General features: G+C 46.5%; 1 protein-coding gene across 4 annotated transcripts; it reads left to right on the top strand.

Annotated features, from left to right (window-relative positions):
* The first annotated feature begins 711 nt into the window (after positions 1-711).
* Mx1 (MX dynamin like GTPase 1) lies at positions 712-25,931 on the top strand. 4 transcript variants are annotated; one of them, XM_041673144.1, is made up of 15 exons: positions 768-789; positions 1,472-1,542; positions 3,321-3,444; positions 10,318-10,510; positions 11,262-11,399; positions 12,018-12,172; positions 12,405-12,543; positions 13,023-13,221; positions 17,434-17,512; positions 19,004-19,126; positions 19,530-19,671; positions 20,647-20,805; positions 21,246-21,322; positions 23,386-23,631; positions 25,380-25,931. In XM_041673144.1, the coding sequence occupies exons 3-15, from the start codon at positions 3,346-3,348 to the stop codon at positions 25,608-25,610; spliced, it is 1,980 nt and encodes a 659-aa protein (XP_041529078.1). In that variant the 5' UTR covers positions 768-789; positions 1,472-1,542; positions 3,321-3,345; the 3' UTR covers positions 25,611-25,931. The 4 variants fall into 4 exon arrangements, with proteins under 4 accessions (XP_041529081.1, XP_041529078.1, XP_041529079.1 ...); XM_041673147.1 differs by lacking the exon at positions 1,472-1,542 and having other exon boundaries at positions 712-789; XM_041673145.1 differs by lacking the exon at positions 768-789 and having other exon boundaries at positions 1,444-1,542.

The following is a 25,931-nucleotide window of genomic DNA, read 5'->3' as shown; positions in this document are numbered from 1 at the left end:
GGCACACTTGTATCTGTGCCTGTCTGCTGCAACCTCAGAAACTTTTCTTCAGTCCAAACACCCTGCATGAAACCTCTGAGAAGTAGTAACATACACAGAAGAGAAAACGAACAGGAGGCCCCGGAGCTGAGAGACTTCCCCTGAGACAGCCTAAGCAGTGGAGATCTGGGTTAGCTCTGTAATTGTTTCAGGCCTGGACACCATCAAAACAGTTTGGATTGTCCTGTAGCAAGGCAATCAGAGTGTAGGGCGATTAGTAGTCTCAGGCAGGTTCTTGGAAAGCCACCCACTGATCCCAGTCCAACTCAGTTCTTTCTCCTGTGTCTTGGCGTCCTCTTCTTGCCACACACCCTGGACCTTCCCCCCCACCCCCCCAGTGCCCACTGATCACACAGCTGCTGGCCCTGCAGGGAACGTCACTTCCCTAAGGCACCTCCCACCTATATTCCCTCCAGCTTTCTCCTTTTCCCCCCTGAGCTCTGAGTCTACTATCTGATTCTCAGCACAGACCGAAGTAAAACCGGAGAAATGAAACTGAAACTAAGTCTGAGCAGACTGAGAAATGCAAAGGGGAGGGGAGAAGAGGGAGCCTGGGAGCTAGTAAGAGGGCTGAGGCCAGCAAAACAAAGCGGAGCACAGGATGACATCATCACGACTGAATCTGCTGTTCCCATCACCATGCATTCTAGAGCCACAGAAACATTGTACATCATGCTTGATCCCAACTACAAGAGTCACCAGCAATGACAAGGTGCTAGCCACGGACCCTGCCCTCAGCCACAGAAACAGGTCAGACCCTGTGGCAAGACTGCTCCTTAGAGAACACACAGGGAGCATGGTGTCAGTCCTGCCAGTTCCCAGCGCAGGCAGCTTGGGGAAAGGGCTACAGTAAGCAAATCCCTGTGTTCTGAGGAGAGGCACTCACTTCCCTAAGATGGGGGATGTTCTCTGCAGTGCAGGGCTCTGCTTTGAAAGGTGCAATAGGGCCCAGGGTCTGCCCCTTCTTCTCCAAGAAAGCCAGCACCTGTCACCCTCACCAGTCCTGCAGGAGCAGTCTGCTCAGCCCTCAACTGCTCTCACAAGTTACCCAGAAAGGCTTGCACGGTTCCTGGGTGACTCCCGGGATGGTTTGTCTCTGTCCCTTTCTGGTGCTGCAGGGATTACCCCATGAAAAGGAAGGCTAGTCTAGGCTGTATTCAGCTAAGAGGAGGTCACACTGTTGGAGTGGAAGGTGCTGCACAGAGCCGGGCTGGTCCTGAGGGGAAGCAGGCAGCCATGTGAGCTGGTGTCCATACAAATGGTCTTGGTGGGTTGCACCCAAAATACGCAATTTCCAGAATGTAGGACGCAGCCAAGCCATTCCCCTCCCACTCTGTGATGAGTTTCGTTTCTGATCTCGGTTTTTGAGGGGCGGGGGTGGGCAGCAAGCTCAGGCGATTTCACTAAGTTTCAGTTCTCCGTGGGGAAGTAGGAGGAGCCAGCACTATTTAAAAGACTGGAGTCGGCAACTGAACTCTCTTGCTGAGCAGTGTCAGCGGAGTGGTAAGTACCGCACAGGATTCTGTGCAGAGCTAGGGGATACCTCTGGGTTCCTTGAAGATTCTGGAGGGCACTGTGGGACATTGCTCAGTGCCATTAAAATTAGAGGGTGAGTGGCAGCTCAGGGAGTTACTGGGCTAGACACAGCGGGTCCACCCCGCTACTGATTTCAGAGTCAGTCTGAAGCAACCTCACAAATCCTATTATCTCTGCTAAAAGGCAGCTGGAGAGGGTGGGGTCCTGGGGTCTCTGGAATCTCCGGAGTCTGGGGCTAAAGCATAGATGAAAGGTTTCAGATCCCCTGCAGCATGGGCCAGGAGCCCCTGGGAAAACAGATGGAAGTCTCTTGTTAAGGGTGGGAGGAAACAGGTGACTCAGGGACAGGCTTTGAAGTACAGGTGGGACCGCTCTGGGGACCTTGCTGGAAGGGCTGACAGGGCTGTACATTCCCAGGGTCTTTCCAGTGCTTAGACCTGCTCAAAGTGCAGGGTGTCCCACAAACCTTCCATTTCAAAGGCTCAACAGCAGGGGGACATGGAGGGCAGGAACTGGGAGATAAAAAGACTCTTGAGTCTCTCTATGGCCACTTTAACACCCAGACAGGCCTGGGAAGGCTCCCACTCTTATCATCTCAGTTTTCCTGGACAGGCAGGGTGGTTAGGGGTTCGGAATCCTATTCCATGCTGCTCCTGTTTACAACCAGGCTGAGGATGCTTTCCCAACAGGATAAAAACTCAGGGGAGCCCCACCATTGAGATCTCTGTCCATAATAAATGGTAAATAGCACATTAGGGCCATTGGCAAATACCCCTGCCTCCTATAGAGTGGAGGTATGGCCAATCAACCCAAGGACAGCACAAAGGAGCACAGGCCTGCCTGGGTAGGGATGCTTAGAGCCCACCACACCTGGTTACTTGTGTGTGTGTCTGATGTTGAACTTCAGTTGAGGCAGGAGCCTGCATAAGATGTGGTAGGGCTGCCCTGATGGTCTCTGTGCAATGGGATCTGTAGTGTGACAGAGTTAGGAGACCGGAGGCAAGGGTATCCTGCAGCTCCCCTGCAACGTAGGGCTGCTCTACTGCTGGGAGTAGCTTGTGCTTGACTAGAGCAAGATCTAGATGGGCAGATGCACTCACCTCAGGTTGGCAGTGCAGGGGGCTGCCCAGGACACTGAAGGAACAGAGGGGGGTGTAATGCCTGAGGTTGCTGTGCTCCTGAGATCAACCAAGTCTCAAAGGTGATTCAGAAGAATTGCATATGCTTGTGATTTGCAGACAACACATAGGACTTAGGTTCTAGAAAAGGACCAGATGCCTAAGTCTTGTTTTGAGTGGTCACTAGGAATCTTTGATCATGGGGCACAAGGCCCGTGATATCACTTGATTGTGCAGTGAAATTGACCAAAACAAGCATGAACCAATAGATGAGGCACAAACAGAGGGTAAAAGGGTATTTATCCCGGTGCCTGGGACCCCTTGTAATATATTAGGTCTTCCCAAAGCAGCAGGAGGAGAGCTGTATCTGAAGAATTTCCTAGATTAACAGTCTCTATGAGCGCCTTTAGAATTACTCCTCTTTCATGATCCCCTCCCAAGTCAGAAATAAACACCTGCCTTTCCAAAAGGAGAGGTGATGGGTGATGCTGTCAGGAAGCGCAGACCCCTGGGGCTGGTAAGAAAGGAATGGAGGCTGTAATATTGTTATCTCTGTTGTGAATCTTAGCCAAGGTCTGAAAAATTGTTTTCCAAACCTTTCTAACTTAAAATCCTCATTTTCCACAGTATTCCCAGGAAGAAGAAATCAAAGATGGTTCTTAGCACAGAAGAATCTGGAAACCCTGCTTCAGTCACCTTACCCAGTGACAAATTGCCCAATGGAGAGACTGGCCTTGAAGAGAAAAACCAGGTATGACAGGTGTCCATCTGAAGGCTGATGCTTTATGTCACACCCCCTGGAGGTGGTGGCTTCCTTGACCTTCCTGGGGCACGATGCCAATGTGGGTCTACTGTTCACTTTGCTTGGGCTGAGGTAAAACCAATGACCCTCTCTTGTCCTTCACAGGATGCCATCTTGGTCTGGGAAAAGGGGTATCGTTAGGAATGGGCAGTGCTATGCTATACCCTGCCTACACCATGACTTAATCTCCAGCTACAATGTTAATGACTCACTGAGACACTACCTCCCTGGAGAAGCCACTTGGTATTTGTTTTCATTGAATTGGGATCCAGTTTTGCTGGAATTTTGCTCCCTTAGCATGGTCCCAGCCTGACCAGTCAGCTTTCTGGCCTTGGGAGGGTCTTCCTCCCTTCAGCAGTGGGCTTTTCCATATCCGTGGTCGGACTGACAGCATGGCTGTTGAGAGTAGTCAGTAGAGCTGATGCTGGCACTCAAAACTGTATCCTCATTCCCCAGGCTATAACCCTCAGTGTAAGGGCAGAAGGAACTCACACCCAATGCATCAGTCAGCTTTTTGTTTCTGTGACCAAGTTTTCAAAAGAATCAATTTATAAAGAAGAAAGGTTATTTCGCTCATAGTTTCAGAAATTACATCCCATGGCCACTAGGTGCCGTTGTTCTATTCCTGCAATGCATAGCATGAAGGAACAAAACTGATGTCTGACGAAGGCGTAAATCATGAAGAATCCCACACCAGTTTGGAATTATGATTAATAGGGTGGTATTTATTTAGAGGGGAAAAAACTTACAGATCACCGTCCCAGACAACAGCCCTCTGTGCAGTCAGGAAGGAGTCTAGTTGCCGGAAGCGGAGCATGAAGCAAATAGAGAGCGAGGAGGAAAGTGGCCGCTTTTTTAAAGAGAGAGACCATACCCCAGTGGGCTGGTATCTCAGCGGCTATTGGCTGGAGGAGCAGAAGGACCTCCCGCAACAGAAGTCTAATGACTAGGGGGGAAAAAGAGGTAGAGGAAGGGCTCCAAGTTCATTTCAAGGTCATGCTGGCAGTAACCTATACCCTCCCAGTAGTCCCCAACTCTTCCAACCTCACCACATTCCAAGAACAGCTGGGACCTCACCTTCAGGAGGTCTTTGGAGCATGTTTCAGATCCAAATTCATATACACTCACACTTGTTTTGGGTTTTTCTGTCCAGGCGAGAGGCTATCTATGATCTCTCAGCAGCTTTTAGGCAGAGAGGGACCGAGTTTCTGATTTGGGTGCTTTCAGACCCACAGTAGTAGCACAGCCTCCTCTACACACTCAGGTATGATAAATAAGAGACCTAGGGCTGGAGCCATCTGCTTTAACAGGCACAGGTGTGCTTTGTTGGAGAAACAAGTGAGACTCTTGCACCTCCTCGGAGTACAGTTGATGTTAGCAACAAAGCCCCAGAGGATCTGCTGCTGGAGTGCCAGGAGCAAGGCCTCATGTAGGGTGTTGTTGCTACAATCCTCTCCCTGGGGGAGAAAGTAATGAGTCCCTCTTTCTAAGATCCCAAGGACAAACCAAGGTGCAATTTCATCAGCAGTCACCAGGGAACCAATGAATTTATCAGACTTCCTTGCTCAGCAATAGGGAAGGGGGTCACAGCAGGAATGCATAAAGCTTTCCTTAAAGCAACCATACTAGAAGATCTGCATCCAGCAGGGACAATGGCTCCCCCAGGGCTGTGTAGATGTCCCCTCCCCTCATTATTCCCCATCTATTTCCTTTAGAACTCCCATAGGCCTAAAGCCAAGTGCACTTAAAACAGAATTACACACAACTGGAAAAATATCTGGATATTCATGGAGGATCCCATGACCCTCTCCACCTTCCTCCTGTGAGGGAAGATCAACAGTCTACAAAGCTGTAGGCAGGAGTTTCTCTTCCACAAGCTGCTCCCAAGTAACCAGAGGCTTAATAGTAATTATAAATGCCAGGCCAATAGCTCAGGCTTATTACTTGCTAACTTTTAAATTAACCCATATTTCTTATCTATGCTTTGCCATGTGACTTGATACCTTTTTTCAGTACAGCATGCCCACCTTGTTTCTCGCTGCATCTGCTCAAGACTCTTCTGACTTTATCTATCTTTTTTAAAATTTATTTATGCATAAGAGTGCTCTGTCTGCATGTTCCTCTTCTTGCCAGAGGAGGGCATTGTGAGCCACCATGTGGTTGCTGGGAGTTGAACTCAGGTCCTCTGGTAGAGCAGTCACTGCTCTCAATTGTTGAACTGCTGGGAGATAGTTATCTTGTATACTATAAAGATTTGCCACTCATATTAGTTTAATAACTTGCTAATTGGTCAGTAGCCAGGCAGGAAGTATAGAAGGGTCAACAAGATTAATAATTCTGGGAAGAGGAAAGGCAGAGAGTCAGCCACCAGCAAGACAAAAAGGAAGCAAAATGAGAAGCTGCACTGAGAAAAGGTACCAAGACATGTGGTTAAACATAGATAAAAATTATGGGTTAATTTAGGTTGTAAGAGCTAGTTAATAATAAACCTGAGCTAATAGGTCAAATAGTTTATAATTAATATAAGCCTCTGTGTTTCTTTGGGACTGAATGGCTGTGGGGCCGGGCAGGAGAGAAACTTCTGTCTATACTGGATCCAGCCTTCTGACTCCATCCTTCTTTATCCCAACATCCTGTATAGTTTGGTTGTCCTGCCTATACTTTCTGCCTGGCTACTGGCCAGTTTGCTTTTTATTAAACCAATTTGAATGGCGAATCTTTTTTTTATTTTTTGGTTTTTTGAGACATGGTTTCCCTGTAGTTTTTAGAGCCTGACCTGGAACTAGCTCTTGTAGACCAGGCTGGCCTCGAACTCACAGAGATCTGCCTGCCTCTGTGAGTAAAGGCATGCACCAACATCGCCTGGCCTGAATGACAGACCATTAAAGTATATAAAAAGATTATTCCACAGCACAAAGCTGAAAGGAAATGGCCATATGTCTGTGTAGAGAGCTTCAGCACAGGCAATGGCACAAGTATCAGCTTGGGGAGAGACAGGCAAATGATATTGAAAAGCAAGGCTGTGATTGCCAAGAGCTTGGGGCAGAGGCACCTGCTGGAGGGGAGAGTGATGGGAGAGAGGTGATGTGAGGATGAGGTGTCCTGGTCCAGAAATGGTTATTTCCTTCACAGGGTTGGAGGGTGGGGAACCTGTGCCTTAGCTTATTTCTTTCTATTTTATTAAATATTATAAATGGATCTTACAAGGGCACAAAAACAGAATGTTGTCAAGACTCAGACTCACTGCTGGGCACCATAGGCATAGTGAGGTCTCAGACCCAGCAGCAATCCTGGGTGTGCTCATTGGAGTCAGACCACATCTGGCTAGGGAGTCCATGTCAGTGTGGTCTGTGTTAGGCTGAAACCCAATATTAATTCTTTGTCAAATATATACTTAGCAAACATTTGTTTCTTGGATAACACTTTTTTTTCCTTTTTTGAAGACCTAGTCTTTAGCTCTCATGACTTTATAATTTTTATCTAAATTATACCTTTAGGGTCATTTCTAATAAGTCAGGACCTAACTCACATTTGGAGATTTTTGTAGTTATTGTTTTTAAGAATGTCTGTATTTTATGTCTTTTCTATTTAGGTCTATGATGGATCAAGAATTCATTTTTATCGTGTGAGATAGTGATTTAGGTCTTTTAACTTAAATGTAGACAGTAAAATATTCCAACATGGCATGGTGAAAAGCCAGTCCTTTCCCAGACATTGCCTTTGTATCTTATCAGCATCAGTACCATGTGGTGACCTTCAGAGCTGTATGTTCTGTTCCACTAATGTCCTGTCCCATTCTGTGAAGTACACACCCTATCAGTTCCAACCTTATCACCATCTCGGGACAAGAGGCTTCCATTCTCGCACTTTGTAGTTCTGTTTCAGAGCCATTTCGCCTGTTGGGGCAGAATTTAAGCCATTTATATTTAATATGGTGCTGTTAGATGAGAACACCTGTTGCTGTTCATTTTTATGTGTGAAGCCATTTGTTCTTACTCCCCCCTTTCCTTATATTCTTCCATGTTTAAGATTAAACATCTATATTTTAGGAGTGCTTATCAATCTTCTGCTGACTTCTATTAACACGATGTCAATGTCTGTAGTTCTTGCCTTTAATAAACTCAGGAAATCTATCTATGAGGGACAGAATACTAACTTCCTGGGTGGTATAAGAACCTTTTCTCTGCTCTTTGCCCCCATCCAATCTGCCATGGTCTTCCTTATCCATTAATCAGAAACCTCACAATCCATTACCACTGTTTGTGCTTAGGTATCACTTAAGGATGCTGAAGTCATAAGAGATCTGTGCCAGGCTGATTCATATGAATTTAGGATTCCTCTCCTGTCCCTTTCCCTCTGCACACAGGATGCCTTTTACAATTTCTGCAGTGTGGATCTGCTGGGGATAAGTTTGTTCAGATTTCATATCTGGAAAGTCCATATTTTGACATAATTTTCCGTGTTTCTATTTGTAACAATCATCTCCTGGTTTTTATGAGAACAGCACAAGAGACTTTCAGAGCAGGACACAGGCTATCTGACTCCTAAACTGTCATATTTCAACCAGGGTGAACTTAATTCTCCAAGTCTTAGTTTTCCCCCTAAATTATAGGATCTAGTGACAACAGAGCATTTGAGCAATGGGAAAGATATTTGCAGAGTGTTCAATGATCTATCCAACACTTACCAGTAAGCCACACTCTCATCTTCTTCCTAACAGACTTGTAATTTAATTAACACTTCTTAAAAACAACAAACAAACAAACAAACCTCCCTGGCTTCTTGCAGCTTTTAAGGGAAAGGCCACATGGCCGACCAAAGATATACGAATTCCCAGCCATCTGATGTTCCTGCCAGTTCTCCATGGTGATATAGCTTCACTCTTCCCTCATTTCAAAAGATATTTTTCTGGGTATAGAACTCTAAGTTCATGGTGTTTTTGTCATCAATATAAACATTTTTCAAAATGGAGCTGCAACCCAGCCGTCAAGACGTTTTGGCAAATTCTACCCCACTATCTTCATGCTTCCGTTCTTTCTGATAAGAAACTGTCAAGCTTGTGTCTGTTCCTCTGTATGTAAGGTGTAATTTTTTGATCACTTTTAAACTTTCTGTCCATAACTAGTTTTTAATCATTTGATTCAAATATACCTTGTTGTAGGTTTTTGGGTATCATGTACCTGAAATTTGTTGACCTTCTTTAATATTTGGATGATGGTTGTCATTTTTTCAAAGGTTTATTTATTGATTATGTATACAGTGTTCTATGCCTCCAGGCCAGAAGAGGGCACCAGATCTCATCACAGATGATTGTGAGCCACCATGTGGTTGCTGGGAGTTGAACTCAGGACCTCTGGAAGACCAGCCAAGCAGCCAGTGCTCTTAACCTCTGAGCCATCTCTCCAGCTCGTTATGGTTGTCATTAAGGAGGCAGGCCCTGGCACTCAGTAGGTAGTAAAGGGAGGTGGTCCAGAGTGACAACTGAAAGCTGCTCACACATCACAGTGAAAACCAAGACTGTGGTTGAAAGAGAGACTAAGGGTTAAAAGTGTGGAGTCTAAAGACTGAGGAAGATGAGTGGGAGAGCTTGGAGTTAGCTATGAGATATGTCAAACAGGTAGGAAAAGAAGTAGGGATCTGGTCCAGTGACACAGGCCAGCAGGCTCACAGGAAGCCCTTGAGGATGTGTGTGTGTGTGTGTGTGTGTGTGTGTGTGTGTGTGTGTAGGGCATGACTGACCTTCTGATATTCTGACTTCTGATGAGGCCAACTGTAACAGTAAATTGTACATAAGAATGTCTTCTAACAAGAAGATTGTCTGTGTGAGAGAGGCAGAGCAACCATTAGCTAGGGGCTTGTCAGTATCAAAGTTGGAGTCCGAATGGATAGAATGGGGCTTCATTACTCCTAACTGTGTTGGCAGAGCATAGCCAGTGCATGATCATATCCCCGGTTGGGCCAGAGGATAGAGTGTGTGACCTGCCCTTGGCTCAACCCATAACAATGTAGAGAACTAACATTCAGTATCCACAGAGGTTACTTCTGCCTTGGTCCTGTTTTTGCCCTAATCCTATAAAAACAGTAAACAAGGGAAAATGGATGGTTTCACTTCCTCCGAGGAAACCCATGTCACTCCTCTTCTCTGGCGACAGTGAACCTGGGGTAACATTGCAGGTCCAGCTCTGATAAAGAGGAGCAAGTGGCACTGTAGGTTCTTAGGCCATGCACAACAACACGGATCCTGTCATTTTCATCATCGATACAGAAGAATCAACTTTTTATTTCCTCAAATGTAGTTTGCCCGTTACTTACTCTTAGGAACTCTAACAGCATATGCACCATCCTTGAACCCAGCAGCCTTGGCTGGAGCACTCCTGAGGAGCACAACCTCACTCTTGAACCCAGCAGCCTTGGCTGGAGCACTGCTGAGGAGCACAACCGCACTCTTGAACCCAGCAGCCTTGGCTGGAGCACTCCTGAGGAGCACAACCGCACTCTTGAACCCAGCAGCCTTGGCTGGAGCACTGCTGAGGAGCACAACCGCACTCTTGAACCCAGCAGCCTTGGCTGGAGCACTCCTGAGGAGCACAACCGCACTCTTGAACCCAGCAGCCTTGGCTGGAGCACTCCTGAGGAGCACAACCGCACTCTTGAACCCAGCAGCCTTGGCTGGAGCACTGCTGAGGAGCACAACCTCACTCTTGAACCCAGCAGCCTTGGCTGGAGCACTCCTGAGGAGCACAACCTCACTCTTGAACCCAGCAGCCTTGGCTGGAGCACTCCTGAGGAGCACAACCTCACTCTTGTTTTGCCCTCATCTAGGACTCTGTGAACAACCTCTGCGCGCAGTATGAGGAGAAGGTGCGGCCCTGCATTGACCTCATCGACTCCCTGCGGGCCCTGGGCGTGGAGCAGGACCTGGCCCTGCCTGCCATAGCAGTCATTGGGGACCAGAGCTCAGGGAAGAGCTCTGTGCTGGAAGCACTGTCAGGAGTGGCCCTCCCCAGAGGCAGCGGTGAGAGCTCCGTGCTTATTGCCTTGCTAGACTGTGGGACCTGGGGCTCAAACCTCCCAGTTTCGGCACACAGCAGAACAAAGGTCAAGGTGGTCTTCCTCCTTGGCTTGAGGGCAGCCTTTCTTCTGTGCAGTCTAGCAGTTTCTTCCTCCTCTCACAAGGGTACCAGTTTTAGGGCTTGGGCTTTTCCCATGCAGCTTCCCAAGCACTTCATGAGCCTAAGTTACCTCCTTTTTGGCTCTGTATCCAACAATCACTGCAGGTGTTGGGGCTGGGCACGTGGGGGCAGGTGCCCAAATAGGGGTGGGGTGGGAGCAGCTTTCAGTCCATTGCTCCATTGTACATTTTGTGAGTCACTTGAAACCTGCAGTTTGCAGAAGCCATGACTAAGTGGGTCAGGTTCCTAGACCCTTCCTTTGAGGTGACACATTCTCTTTGGAGAAGAGACTGGTGTCCAGGTTAGTGTTGCTGCTTAAACTCCATGACCGAGGTGGTCATCAAGTGCTCAGGGAGAGGTCAGAGCAGACGTGGTCCAGGGACCCAGTTGAAAAGTCATGGAAAAGGCAGGAGTTGGAAAGAGACCATAACAGGGGGTAGGATGAAATAGCCTGGGCAGCACAGTGAACAAGATGTGGAAGAGGGGGCTAGTGAGAGATGTCTGGTACCCTAAAGGTTCCACCAAGGTCCCCACAGAGCTGAGGGTGCCATACTAGGAGGAGAGCACTGGGCTCACAGGGACCGCATCTCCTAGGTATTGTCACCAGGTGCCCACTGGTGCTGAAACTGAGGAAGTCGGAACCAGGAGAGGAGTGGAGAGGCAAGGTCATCTATGACGACATCGAAGTGGAGCTCTCTGATCCCTCCCAGGTGGAAGAGGCCATCAACAAAGGTCAGTGTCCCATTGTCCCTTATCCTCTGACTGCCTGTCAACCCTGCCTGGAGTCGGAGGAGAAGTGTAGAGTCATTCTGTCAGGACCCTGTTCCAGCACACACACAAAAATGAGACCCCTTCCAACCTGCTGTCACCCAGGACCCCCGGACAGAAGAGACTCTGTATTCCTTCTCAGTGGCTGTGGCACAATACCTCCCAGGATGCCTTTCAGGGGGGCATACTTTCTCTCCTGGATTCAGAGGGCTTTTGTCTATGGTGACTTTTTCCTATGATCCTGGGAGGAACATTATTATGGCAGGGACAGGTGTTGACAGAGAGAAGGAGAGTGCCGCAGGAAAGAGCCAGAAATGAGACACATGGGCCTGTCCCCCAGTGACCTACTTCCTCTAGCGGGGTTCCACCTCACAAAGTGTCTAGAAGCTTAAATCATGACCAGTCGGGGACCAATCCAACTTTTCAATACAGGAACCTGTGGGGTCATGCATAGCCAAGACATGCTTTCCCAGAGTTCCCTGAAAGAAGATCCCCTCCATCTATCTAGTCTAGATTCCCTCAGTCTATTCTCCCTATCCCACCCCACAAAGTTTAACCAGGCTTCCTTTCCCTCCTCTACAGGCCAGAACTTTATTGCTGGGGTAGGGCTGGGAATCAGTAATAAACTCATTAGCCTGGATGTCAGCTCCCCAAATGTCCCAGACCTGACCCTGATTGACCTGCCTGGGATCACCAGGGTGGCTGTAGGCAACCAGCCTGCAGACATCGGACAGCAGGTGAGACTCTACACTCCACTCTGACCCACACTGGGCTGCAAGGGGCACGGGAGTATGTCCAGGGCTGTGTCTAGGACAGACCTTGTGGAGGCGGGAGTGAGACTGAATGGCCAGGATTCACTAAAGAGGGGTGCAGTCCATGGAAGCCAGAGCCTGAAGCAAGTGGGTGGCCACAACCATCTCACTCTCAGTCCGTCTTCATAACTAGGAGTCACCATCTCATTTCTTACAGATCAAGAGACTCATCAAGACGTACATCCAGAAACAGGAGACCATCAACCTGGTGGTGGTCCCCAGTAATGTGGACATCGCCACCACAGAGGCACTGAGCATGGCTCAGGAGGTGGACCCTGACGGGGACAGGACCATAGGTGAGGAAAGTGAAGATAACAGTGGTGTGTGGTTGCCAGTGGGGATCCATCCCCTGAATCCAGATGGACCAAACTCAGCACAGTCAGGATCCCACTGAGGTGGCAGGAAGCGAGCCCTTCATCTTGTCTCCCTGGGAGGAAAGGCATGAGGAGTCAGAGGTGGGCAAGCGTGGGGAGGAAATCATATTTGCTGAGACTCACTGGCTGAGGATCCATGGTAAGGTCCACACAGAGTGAAAGGTTGAATAGCTGTTGTCTCTGTGTGATGGCCATGGAGAGGTGCTAGGAAGGAGCCTGCAGCTCTGAGGGTTTTCTCTGATTTCACAAGGCTAACTGCACTTGGCTCTGTGGATGGACTTCCTCCTTGCATGGGTTCTGTCTCTCTCAGCCAAAGATGGGATCCTGGTGGTTAGTGAGAGCTCCAATTCCTGCTGTCTTGGGGCAGGGTGTGTCCTCTGATTCCAGTGTCTGTCTTGCAGGGATCTTGACCAAGCCCGATCTGGTTGACAGAGGTACTGAAGACAAAGTTGTTGATGTGGTACGGAACCTGGTGTACCACCTGAAGAAGGGCTACATGGTGGTCAAGTGCAGGGGTCAGCAGGACATCCAGGATCAGCTGAGCCTGACTGAGGCCCTTGAGAAGGAGCAAGCCTTTTTCAAGGAGCACCCTCACTTCAGGTGCCTTTGCCATACTGTCCCATGCCATGAAAATTACTGGCCAATAAAATTCCTGACATGAAGGGTATATGTGCAACATCCTGAGGATGATTGCACCTTCAAAACCACTGTAAAACTTTCCTGAAAGAAAGCACAATGCACAAAGTAGTCCTTAAAGAGTAGTAGGTAGTAAAAGAGAAGAGGGGGCTTGCCAAAGTACCACAATCAAGAGGTGCAGGAACTAGAGTTACAAATAGAAAAGAGCAGAGGAAAAGTTGGAGACCCAGAACCCCACTGTGCCTTTGACATGTCATAAAAGCAGCTCTGAGCCATGCTTGGTGCCCCTTTGCCATCTTGTCATAGACAACTGCTCAGAACCTGCAGAACACCAGGCCAGGCTCTTGCTTGACACATTACTGCAAATCAAAGGTCAGATAACAATAGACATAAATGATAACATCTGAGCTCCCAAAGACACCTGCTGATGATGGCTTAAATCGCACCACGACCTTTAGAACTCCCTACTGCAGGAGCATTCTCCTGGGCTGTCCTAATCTTAGTGGAAACTTTTTAATTTGTTTCCATTTAGTATGATGTTGTCTATAGGATTTTTGTATACACTGTCATGTATACTGTCATTAGGTTGAGGCAAGTTCCCTCCATCCCTATCTTCTTCACGGTTTTTGTGATGAAGAGATATTGGATTTTGTCAAAGGCTTCTTCTGTGTCTAATGAGATGATGGTACGATTTGTCTTTGTGTACACTGTGGTGATAGATGATAATATGAATTGAATTACGTATGTTGAACCATCCTTGCATCTTTAGAATGAAACCAAACTTGGTAGTGATGGATGATATTGTTTGTATGCACATAAATTTGGGTTTGCCAGTATTTTATTGAAAACTTTTGCATATTTCTTCACCTGGGAGATTGGTCTATAATTTTTTTGTTTGTTTGTATTGTCTTTATCTGGATTTGGTATCAAGGTAATACTGGCTTCATAGAGAAGAGTTTGGAAGCTGTCCTTCGTTTTCTCTTTCAAGAAGAATTTGGACAGTGCTGGTGTGAATTTCCTGAAAGTCTGGTAGAATTCTGCAGAGAATCTATCTGGTCCTGGGATGTTCAGTTGAGAGAACTTTTATTACTGTTTCGATCTCATTCCTGGTCATGGATCTGTCTAAACTGTTTATTTCATATTGGTTTAATTTCATCCTTGTCTTTTAGGCTTCTCAGTTTCATGAATTAGAGATTTTTAAAGTATGTCCTTGTGAGTGTCTGCCCTCCACTTGGATCTATCGCATCTATTGGATCTCTCTCTCTCTCTCTTTCTCTCTCTCTCTCTCTCTCTCTCTCTCTCTCTTAATTTGGCCAAGGATTTGTCAATCTTCTTTTTCTTTTCGAAGATCCAACTTCTCATTTTTTGATTCTTTGTAGTTTTTTCAATTCAATTTTTTTATTGTCCAATCAATGGGGGTATTGTTTGCTCTTGATTTTCCGAGGCTTTCAAGTGCATCATTAAGTTATTAATTTATGATATCTCGAAATTTTTGATGCACTTGTGCTATAGACATTTTTCTTAGGACTGCTTTCACTGTGTCCTGTAGATTTATATATGTTATGTTTTCATTTCCCTTCAATTCTTAAATTTTTTTCTTTTTTCCTTTTCTTTGTTTCTCCCCCCCCCCCCCCCGTGTGTGTGTGTGTGTTTGCTTTTTGAGACAGGAATTCTCTGTGTAACCCTGGCTGTTCTGAATCTCTGTAGACCAGGCTGACCTCAAATTCAGAGATCCAGCTTATCTCTGTCTCCCAAGTGCTGGGATTAAAGGCATGTGCTGCTGCCACCCAGCAAATTTTAGAAATTTTTTAATTTCCATATTTCTTCCTAATAACAATCAACATTCAGTAGGGTGTTGTTTAGTGCCCTGCTTCTAATTTTTGTTGCTGTTGATATACTGCTTAATTCTGTTATGGTCAGATAGAGTGCAGGATGTGATTTAAATTGTCCTGTGTTTGTTGAGATTTGACTTGTGTTCTAATAGCTGATATGTTTTGGAGAAAGCTTAAGGGACTTCTGAAAATAATGTGTATATGTGTGTTTTTTAGTGTTTGGGTAGAATGTTCTACAGATGTCTGTTAGATACACTTGATTTCTTTTTTTCTTTTCCTTTTTGTCTGTCAGACTGTTTCTTGTTTGTTTGAGATAAAGTCTCTTTACTAATCTCTGGCTGTCCTGGAACTCACTATGAAAAACAAGCTGTCCTCAAATTCACAGAGATCTGCCTTCTTCTGTGTGGGATTAAAGACGTGAATCACCAAGCCTAATTCCATTTGGTTTCTGGTATCACTTAACTGCCATGTTTCTCTGCTTAGATCTTGTCCAGATGTCCTATCTGTTGACATGAGTTGGGTACTGAAATCACCCACAATCGGTGTATTAGTCAATCTGTGGTTTTACATCTAAGAGCATTTTAAAACGAAAGTTGTGGCCCTGTATTAAATGCCTGTATGTTTAAGACTACAGTATCCTCTTGATAGATTGTTCCTGTGGTCAGTGTAAAGGATCCCTTTAGTGAATCATTCACCCTGATATCTGACTTTAGGTTTTTATTATTAAGACCAACTAGAATTCAAGCTATATATCCCTCCTTATCTCTTTTGACAAGTTTTATGTTGAAGTCTACTTTATCAGGAATTAGAATATCTAACCTACTTGTATTCTAGATTCATTTACTTTTCCACCCTTACCCTGAGGTCATGTCCATCATTGAGAGTAATCTGTATTTTCTGGAGGCAGCAAAAAGATGGATTCTATGTTCAGATCCAACCTGCTAGTCTGTCTTTATTGAGGAACTGAGACTTCATATTCAGAATTATTATTGACAGATATATGCTAATTCTTGTCACTTGTTTTTGTTTTGTTTGTTTTTACTTTGTATTTTGGGACAGGACCTCACTAGGTAGGTCTGGTTGTCCTAGACTTTACTCTGTAGACTAGGCTGGCCTCAAACCCACATGAGATTCCTGCACCACTACTTAGGGTTTGTCATTTCTTTTGTGGTCTTCTTTGACCTCTTTTGATTCTCTGTGATTACTTGGCTATGTTTACTTTTCTCTTCAGAGCCCTGTATTTCTTCCAGGATCTTCTCTAAAGTGGAATTAGCAGTCACAAATTACCTAAATCTGTTTTTATCATAGAATTTTTTATTTCTCCATCAATTTTAATAGAGAGCTTTGCTGGGTATAACAGTCTGGGTCAACAGTTATGATCTTTCAGAACTTGGAATACATCTTTCCAGGCCCTTCTTGTTTTAAAAGTTTCTATTGTGTGCACACCTTTAATTCCAGCACTCAGGAGGCAGAGGTAGGTGGATCTCTGAGCTGGAAGTTAGCCTAATCTACACAGTGAGTTCCAGGACATCCAGGGCTATGTAGAGAGACCCTGGCTCAAAGCAAAACAAAGTTTCCATTGTTTCTATTCTACCACAGTTTGTTTAAATAAACTGACTGGTGTAGAAACTGGAGCCCCAATAAGAGTTAGCAGTCACTCACAGGCAGGAAGAGTTCTAAATCCCTGATGACTTGTATCCTAAGGCATAACAGTGTGCTGTCTGAACACAGATTTTGGCCGCCTCGGAATAATGTAGCTTCATGTCTTTAAATGCTTTCTTGAACCAGAGTGTGTCTCCCCACTTCACTTGTTCATCACACATATGCAAATGCATGTCAGTGACTTTGTAAAAAGACCTGGATCTATATGCATTCTTGTGTATTATGTATGTATGTGTGTTCCCCTATGTACAGCCTATATGGAAGTGTGTGTTTACTTGTATGTATTATACATGTGTGTGTTTTTACTAACATATAACGTATGGAAGGTTGTGTTGTATACTTGTATATGAACCACAAAAGATGTGTGTATATGTGTTCAAATGTATCACACATGGAATGGGATGTTGTGCTATGATGACATAGCTGTGGTTGTGTACATATGCTTTATGGAGAACAGATTTTACTCTGATTATTAATGTGCTGAGGGGGATTACTGCAGCCCATTGTGGAACTATCCTAGTTGGTTCCCCTGTATCACTATACATAACCATCTCTGGGTGCTTCATGAGTACCAATCACAAGGTTCATCGATAGTTCCCAAACTGGCCCTGGCCTCCCCACAGCAGACTGCAGACTTGTGTTTTGGCCGAGTCTAATGGGACCCTCTCTCCTATTCCCTCAGTGTTCTTCTGGAGGATGGGAAGGCCACAGTGCCCCTTCTGGCAGAGAGACTGACCACGGAGCTCATTGCACACATCTGTGTAAGCCAGGGAGGCTGTGTCTTCATCAAGCTAAGCTGGGACTGGGGTGGTTCTGGGCACACAGCTGGTCAAGATCTCTTTGCACAGACATGCTGTGTTTGGGAGTCAGTCACTCCAGCATCTGAAGGCTTTGTGCTGGCTCCTGCTGCTGTCACCCTTAGGTTCTGGGTGGCACAGCTGTGAGGCCCTCATTCTGGAATTGATCTCGAGAGTTTGAGTTCACATGGCCTCTTCAGATAGAAGCCACGTTCACTTTCTCTGACCTGGTGGAGTCTGCATCTCAAACCCCTTAGTTCTCAACTGGGGTGGTGAGAATACTCAGCACATGTGGATTTAGTGTCCATACCTGCTTGAGGACGGCTGTGGAACGAACCCAGGAGTGATCTTCTTCCCCTGGGTTCTTCCTGAGTTCAAGGTCTTCCTGTGGCCCCCAGGATGCAGGTGGAGACCAGGGCATCTGCAGGGCACCATGATCTTGAGTGACCCTCTCTGGTCCTCCTTGATGCAGACAGAGACAGGCCTGCTCTTGCTGAGTTCTGTGCCTTGAGCTGCCTGGGGACAGCAAAGCTATAGAAACCTTCCTTGGAAACAAGAATCCTTGGCAGCTTTTGACTTGTTGAATTAGGAGTCTTGTATTATTCTAACTTCCCCTGTTTCAGAAGTTTCTATAAGGGCTTTGTTGCATTTCCCTCAAGAGAGTTCATGTCCCAGATACAGAAGGAGGTGACCCTGGGTGGCTCTTTTAGGAAGCAACCATATGCAGTGGACAGGTTTGTGTACCAGATGGAGTTGTGGGCAAACCTGTGTGGGAAGGGATGCTTCTCAAGGGCTGCTCTGCACCAGGGAAACTGTATCCAGACTTCAGCATGTTACCCACGTGTCCCAGTGACTACACTGAGCAGGTTTGGGGCCTCCTTGGTGTAACATGGAGGGCCTGCTTGTTGGGGTTTCTGTCCTGCCCAGTTCCCTCAGTCATTTAGCCCCAAAGAAATCACACAGAAAGTCTGCATTATTTGTAAACTGATTGGCACATTAGCTCAGGCTTCTTATTAACTTTTTTTAAAGATTTATTTATTTATTATGTATACAACATTCTGCCTCAATGTATGCCCGCATGCCAGAGGAGGACACCAGATCTCATTACAGATGGTTGTGAGCCACCATGTGGTTGCTGGGGAATTGAACTCAGGACCTCTGGAGCCCATTATTCTAGTTTATATACAAGCCACATGGCTCGGTACCCTATTCAGCAGGGCAGGTCCATCTTCCTTCTTCTGTGTCTGGGCAGGACTGCAGGAAGAGCTTCCTTCTTCCCAGAACTCCTGTTCTTATTGCCCCACCTCTACTTCCTGTCTGGTTGTCCCGCCTATACTTCCTGCCTGGCCAATCAGCATTTATTTAAAACATAATTGACAGAATACAGAATTGTCCCGCACCACCTTTGCAACCCAGTCTATAGGTCTCTCTCCCGTTTATCTCCTTCCATTTCAGAAATCTCTGCCTTTGTTAGAAAATCAAATAAAGAAGTGTTACCAGGCTGCAAGCGAGGAGCTGCAGAAGTACGGTGCAGACATACCAGAAGACGAGGACGGGAAAACGTTCTTCCTGATCGATGTGAGCATTACCCATAGTTCCAGGCGTGAGGAAGGCATCACTGTCTACACAGCCACTGCTCTCTGGGGCTCTTCAGATCTCAAGCCTCCAAGGCTGATGGAGCTGCATCCTGTCCATTTAGTGTTAAAAAGGAGTCAGGGCAGAGACTATGGTTGAGTGCAGGGCGGGACTTGCGGGGGCATTTTCGTTTCATGCACACTGACAGAAGAATTCTCCCCAAGGCTCCCAAAGGAGAAGGGGGAATGAAGGTATTTCCTGCTGCCAAAGCCCCTTCTCCATACTGTTCTGCTGGGCCCATGTGAAGGAGGTGGCTCATCCACCTTCAGGGCACATATGTTCTTTTACTACCTTGACCCCGTGCTTGAAGGATTTCTGCTAATAATGATGTTTTTCTTCTTGACAGAAAATCAATGCTTTTAACCAGGACATCACTGCCATAGTACAAGGGGAGGAGAATGTGGGGGAGGGGGAATGTCGCCTGTTCAACAAGATCCGAGGGGAGTTCTTCTCGTGGAGTAAGGAGATCGAAAAACATTTCCAAAGCGGTAAGTACCTTGTTCGATCTGGGTTGCCATCCTTAACAATCTTATACTCCACTGTCATAGACAATAGGAAACCATCACTCACAGTTCTGGGTGCTAGAAAGTCCAAGGTCAAGGAACCAGAAGATGAAGGGACTGGTGAGGTCTCCATCTCTGCTCCCAAGGTGGCACCATCTAGCCTGGTCCTCATGTGTGGAGGATAAGAGCCAGTTTTCTCTGGCCTCTCCCTCTGTAAGGATGGAGCTACCATGTCCTTGTAACTTCTTAAAGGCCCACCTCTCAGTTGCCAGTCCACTAGGAATGATCTAGGTTTGAAACCTAGCACCCACATGGTGACTCATAACCATTTGTAAATTCAATCCCAGGGGATCTCTCTGACTTCTGGAGGCACTGTATGCACATTGCGCAGAGACATATTTGCAGGCAAAATGCCTATACACATAAAGTGATAAAATAAAAAGATAAAAACAGCTAGTTTGCCACAGGGGAAGCTGGGACTGTCTGAGTCTGCTGCCCATTTCCAGTAGTGGGGAGAGGGACTAAGTGTTTTGTCTCATGAACAGGGAGATCAGGTCACACTGGGACCATCCAGGTTCCTACTTGCCCTGTAATCTCTTGCTGAGAGGCACCCCTCCTCCCACCCAGCTCTTAATGCTGTCTGGGGGTCACAGGGCTTGTGAGGTATGTGCTCTGTCTCTTTGCTCAAATTCAGCTGGATTCATAAACCCACACACTCAAGGTATTTTTGATGCCATGTCTTCCTCTGGTTTCCATCTGTTGGATTCTGCCATGGTCTCTGGCACTGAACTTGCCTTTTGCGTCAAGATTGTATTCTTCCTTATAACCCCAAATATCTTTCAATTTGCAGATATTTATTTGCTTCATTATATCTCAGTCAATCCAATAAGATCAGAATGGGCTTGTTTAGGAAAATATTTGCAAGTCCTCTTAGAATCTAACAGTCACCTCCTACTGTAGGTTATGATGTTTTATATAATGAAGTCTGGAAATTTGAAAAGCAGTATCGAGGCCGAGAGCTGCCAGGCTTTGTGAACTACAAAACATTTGAGAACATCATAAGAAGCCAAATCAGAGTCCTGGAAGAGCCGGCTGTGGACATGCTGCACAAGGTCACCGGTGAGCGCTACCCGGGGTCACTGTTCTAGGACAGGGGACAACCAGGGCTGTCCTCCAGAGCTGGTTCTAGGTGGGTGGGAGGGTTTTCTGTGGTGATCAAAAATTCAGTCCATTCTGATCCTGTCTGTGGGTACAGGGGTTTGCTGTCAGAGAGCAGAGTCACCTTTTGGGCCCTTAACTCAATCCTGTAAAGAGCACAGCCAGAGCCCTTCGCACAAAGTGATGACCATGCTTAGCCTGCAGCTATATTTATATTAAAGAGAGTTCTCTAAAAGCCTGGGTGTACCTCCCTCTTCATTGGTCAGGAAGGAAAGAAAGGAGGGAGGGAGCAGGAGAGCCCCTGCATCCTTCAACCCTGTCCTGGTTGGTTTTACATCTACACAGAGTGAATACATCTTAACCACTTACTATGTTAAACTGTTTTTTCTCTCTTCAATCAGAAATGGTACGAGTGGCCTTTTCGAAAGTTTCTGAAAAAAATTTTGATGAGTTTTTTAATCTCCACAGAACTACCAAGGTAAAACCAAGTGTGTGTTGTTTTTAAAGCATAATGAATATGACATTAGGGAACAGGTGTTTAGGGTTGAGACTGTGTCTCCTTTACTGTGCTTGTATGGAAAAGGCTTAAGCTCCTCCTTGCATGTTGTTGATGAGGCTACTGGTGCTATCTGGCTAAAGTAGGGGCAGGGAGAGGAGGGAGAAGAGAAGGAGGAACAGAGCTGAAGGCGGAAATCCACAGATGAGGCTCTTGTCAGGGAGCCTCAGGGCCCATGCAAAGGAAGACCCTCCTGACACTGAGTGAAAGGTATCAGATGTGGGGTTCAGGGGTGATGTTGAGACAGATTGTGGGAAGTAAGACATTTATTAGAAGAGTTGTTCATTGTGGACAGACAGACACACACACAGACAGTATACTTGTGGCTCTGAGGAAAGTCAGGCCCCAGGTCCAGAGATACTCTGACAGGTGTTTGAAGAGGATTCAAGCCCATAGAACAGATGAGATCCCTTTTTGTAAGTCTCTGAGGAAAGGGGAAGGTTTTACAAACCTACAGTCAGGCTCTCCGATACCCCAACAGGCAGAAGGGAAAGGGTGGGTAAATGTGGCCCTGGTAATCACCAGATACCCATCAGTAGCCTTTTGATACCCTTTCATGTGTATGATGTGTCTTAGAAAACTTACTTCCCAAGATGAGAAATCCAGGCGTCTGGTAGCCTGTTGGCTTGGTAGGATAGCTGTGTGTGAGGGTGAAAGGGAAGGGCTGCTGGATTCTTAGGGACACAGCAGTCTTGGCTGGTTTCTAATAGTGATTCTAACAGCGAGGACCATAAGTGTGAAATTGTGTCTGTTTAGAGGGATGCAGCAGCAAAGAGAAAATGCCTCTACCTTCATAGGGCATGGTGAAGAAACTCAGCCCCTGCCAGACACACAGGTCCTGTGCAGGTGGCCACTGGCGCTGCCATTCTCCAGCCTGGGCCACAGCTGGGTTGTTCCATGGGCCTGTGTCCCCATTGTGGGAGGATGAGGATTCCCTGGAAGGTATGGTAAAGGAGAGGTACAACTGGAGACGCACCCAGCACTGAACTTTGCATAGATTGCCCCTGCAATGGTCAAGTCAGGAGCCACTCTAGGATAAGGCTGCCCTGAACTCCTAGGACATGGCACCCATAGGAGGTGACTGACCTAAACTGAGTCCTTCTTACATTTGCACACTTTCTGGTAGAAGTCACCTTCTTATTGTAGATGTTAAAGCGGCTAAAACAGCAAGGAGAGCGGCTGGGTCAGGGCTGAGAATCTATACAGATCCCTAGCCCATCCTAAGTGTATTCCTTCTACCCTTACTGTGACCAAATAACTGGTAAGAACAACTTAGTAAGGATTTATTTAGGCTCATGGTTTGAGGGGATACAGTCCATTGTGGCCGAGAAGGCAGAGCAGTACGGATGTGAGACAGCTGGTCACGTTGCTCTGTTTGGAAAATGAGTGCTGGTGTTCAGAAGCTCCAACTGTATATAGAACAGCATTGCCCACTTTAGACTGGGTCTTCCACCTCAGTTAAACATCTCTGGAAACACCTTTTCAGACATGCTCAGAGACAAGCCGCTTGAGTGATTCTAAATCTAGTCAAGAGTCTAGAGAGATGGTTCAGCGGTTAAGAATGCTTACTGCTCTCGTAGAGGACATGAGTTCAGTTCCCACATCAGGTGGCTCCAACTATTTGTAACCTCAGTTCCAGGGGATCCAGAACTTTCTTCCGGCTTCTGCATTATGGTAACACAAAGGAATGCAACAAATACATAAAATAAATAAACAAATCTTTAAAAATAAATCCACTCGAGTTGATGCTGAAGGTTGACCTTTAAGGGGATACTCACGCCTAAGCTTCCTCTGGTTTCCACCGTCAGTTTGGAGGACCCTACATAGATGAGATGACCAAGGGGTACAGGGACTACTCCCCGGTAATGGCTCTTCTTGTTTCTGCTGGGTGACCAGATACTTGTGGACCTGTTGGGTATCCTGTGTTTTTACGCCATGGCAAGCCTTTCTTGATGATGTTGGCCTACACTTCTCTTTCCTTGCAGTCCAAACTCGAAGACATCAGATTAGATCAAGAAAAGGAAGCGGAGAAGATGATCCGACTTCACTTTCAGATGGAGCAGATCATCTACTGCCAGGACCAAGTCTACAGGGGAGCTTTGCAGAAGGTCAGAGAGAAGGAAACCGAGGAGGAGAAGAATAAGACAAAGTCAAGTGGCTCCATTTCCTCTCAAGCTTTGCAGAACTCATCAATGGCTGAGATCTTTCAGCATCTGAATGCCTACCGCCAGGTAAGTGTGTGAACACCTTGGAATGGGGTTTCAGGGTATTCATTCCCTTTGTTTCTTTGGGATTCCTGTTGTTGTTGTTCTTTTTGTTTGTTTTTCGAGACATGTTCTCTCTGTGTATCCCTGGCTATCTTGGAACTCACCCTGTAGACTAGGCTGGCCTCAAACTCACAAAGCTGGGACTAAAGTTGTATGCCACCATTGCTGGCTGTTCCCTTTGTTTCTGTGTGTCTCTCTGTGCAGGATACGAATCTGCAAAAGGGCTTCAGGACAATGTCATCCTTAAGTTCTGTGTGAGCCTTTGGGTTATATATAATTCATCCAGATGAACAGGTAGTTTAGAGCCACAGACGTTGGCCTTTTATGGTCCATGTGTCGCTGACTGTGTGACTTAGAATATCAACTTTATTCTTGGTTTTAGCATCCCAAGCACCTGTGGTAGAGTGGAGAGCCCTTAGCACAGTGTTGGGATGCCGTGTACTCATCCAGTGGAAGCCAGGTTCTGGTATCTGTCTGGTGGGGCATACATCATGTAACCCAAGTATAGCTGGTCCTACTCAGTCAAAGCCATGGGGCCTTGGAAGCTACCACACAAGGGGAGGAATGGTGACTTTGTAATGTACAGACTTCTGCCACTGACTGCCAGAAGGCCAGACTTGTCTTCTGGCCAACCACAAGACGCCTAGGTCTTATGGCCATGCACCTGTAGATGTCAGGCTTGCTCTCTTTCTCTGGGACTCTGACAACTCCAGGGATCTTAACAAGTGGAATAGTAGAGTTTTTACCCTGCCTTCTTCAGTTATTTCTCAGAGCATACTGACCTCAATGTCCACACATACCATAGCATGAATCAGGGCTTTTTGTCTGCAGACATCATCCTTTCCTATTAGCCAAGGCCCCATTCCCACCCAAGGCACCAACATCTGGATATCCGGGGTCTCTATGCCTTTTATTTCCCACCACCTCTGAACCTCACTCCTTCCCATTGATGTTTGGAGACAGGCCACACCCGGACTATCTGTGGTTAGAGAACACATAGCTTATGTCCTGCCATTGGTTGTGCCCAAGCTGTGTCTAGGTGCTCATCACTTGTCAGGAATCTTCTTACTTATGACACAGCTGCTTAACTATTCCCAGGGCGCTGTGGACATGGTGTACTTGTATCCTGATTGGCCCATTAGCTCAGGCTTCTTATTAACTGTTATAACTTATATTAGCCCATAATTCTTGTCTATATTAGCCATGTGGCTTGGAACCTTTTTTGGCGAGGCAGTCACATCTTGCTTGCTCTGTGTCTGGCTTCCTCTCTTTCTGGTGTTGACTGCAGAATGAATCTTTTTCCTCTTTCCAGAATTCTCATTGCCCTGCCTCTACTTCCTGCCTGGTGCCCCACCTCTACTTCCTGCCTGGCTATTGGCCAATCAGCATTTATTTAAAATACAAGTGACAGGGTACAGACCATTGTCCCACAGCAAGCAATGTTCTCAGTAGAGGGGCCAGCCATTTGGAATGGAGTTGGGTGTGTCTGTGGATTATGTTCCAGTACATAGTACTCTTATCCATTGAAAGTCCATTTGATTGATGGTCAGGGAAACTGGTGGGATCCAGAGTCTAACAGGTACCTTGGACCTGCTCTGCTAAGACACTGAGAGGGCTGAGGCCTTTATCTGTCATGATCTCACTACTCAGAGATATATGGTGTTAGGTTCCTTTTGCCCCTTCCTCAAGCCTTCTGTGTCTCCCTCTTCCAGGAAGCTCACAACCGCATCTCCAGCCACATTCCTTTGATCATCCAGTATTTCATCCTGAAAATGTTTGCTGAGCAGCTGCAGAAGAGCATGCTCCAGCTCCTGCAGGACAAGGATTCCTGTAGCTGGCTCCTGAAGGAACGCAATGACACCAGTGAGAAGAGGAAGTTCCTGAAGGAGCGGCTGTCAAGGCTGTCCCAGGCTCGCCGCCGGCTAGCCAAATTCCCTGGTTAAGCTGGCTCTGTCCTTCCCCATGTCTCCTGGACAGTACTTAGTGACAGAAGGGCTCCTGCCTTTCCTGGTAGCTATACCACCACCCTTTAGCCTCTGACCTGGTATTGGTGTTAGCAATCAGGAGCAAAGGGGAGCTTTCTGCTCACTCTAAGATGAGGAAGGAGAAGAGGCTCTCAAAACACAGGAAGTAGATGTGTAGACAATGCCACTTTTCTGTTATGACAATGACTTCACCCTCAGAACCTTTCCCACCTTAGCCTCTACTTTCTTAGCACCTGTTTCTGTGCACCCTACTAGTTTAATACACAAATGAGCCATGGT

This window comes from Microtus oregoni, unplaced genomic scaffold (genome assembly GCF_018167655.1).
Source record: "Microtus oregoni isolate MIOR12 unplaced genomic scaffold, Mior012 000023F_ref0000262, whole genome shotgun sequence".
NCBI classification, from domain to species: Eukaryota; Metazoa; Chordata; class Mammalia; order Rodentia; family Cricetidae; genus Microtus; species Microtus oregoni.
The sequence above is the reverse complement of the archived record's forward strand: the minus strand, read 5'-3'. Positions and strand labels throughout refer to the sequence as shown.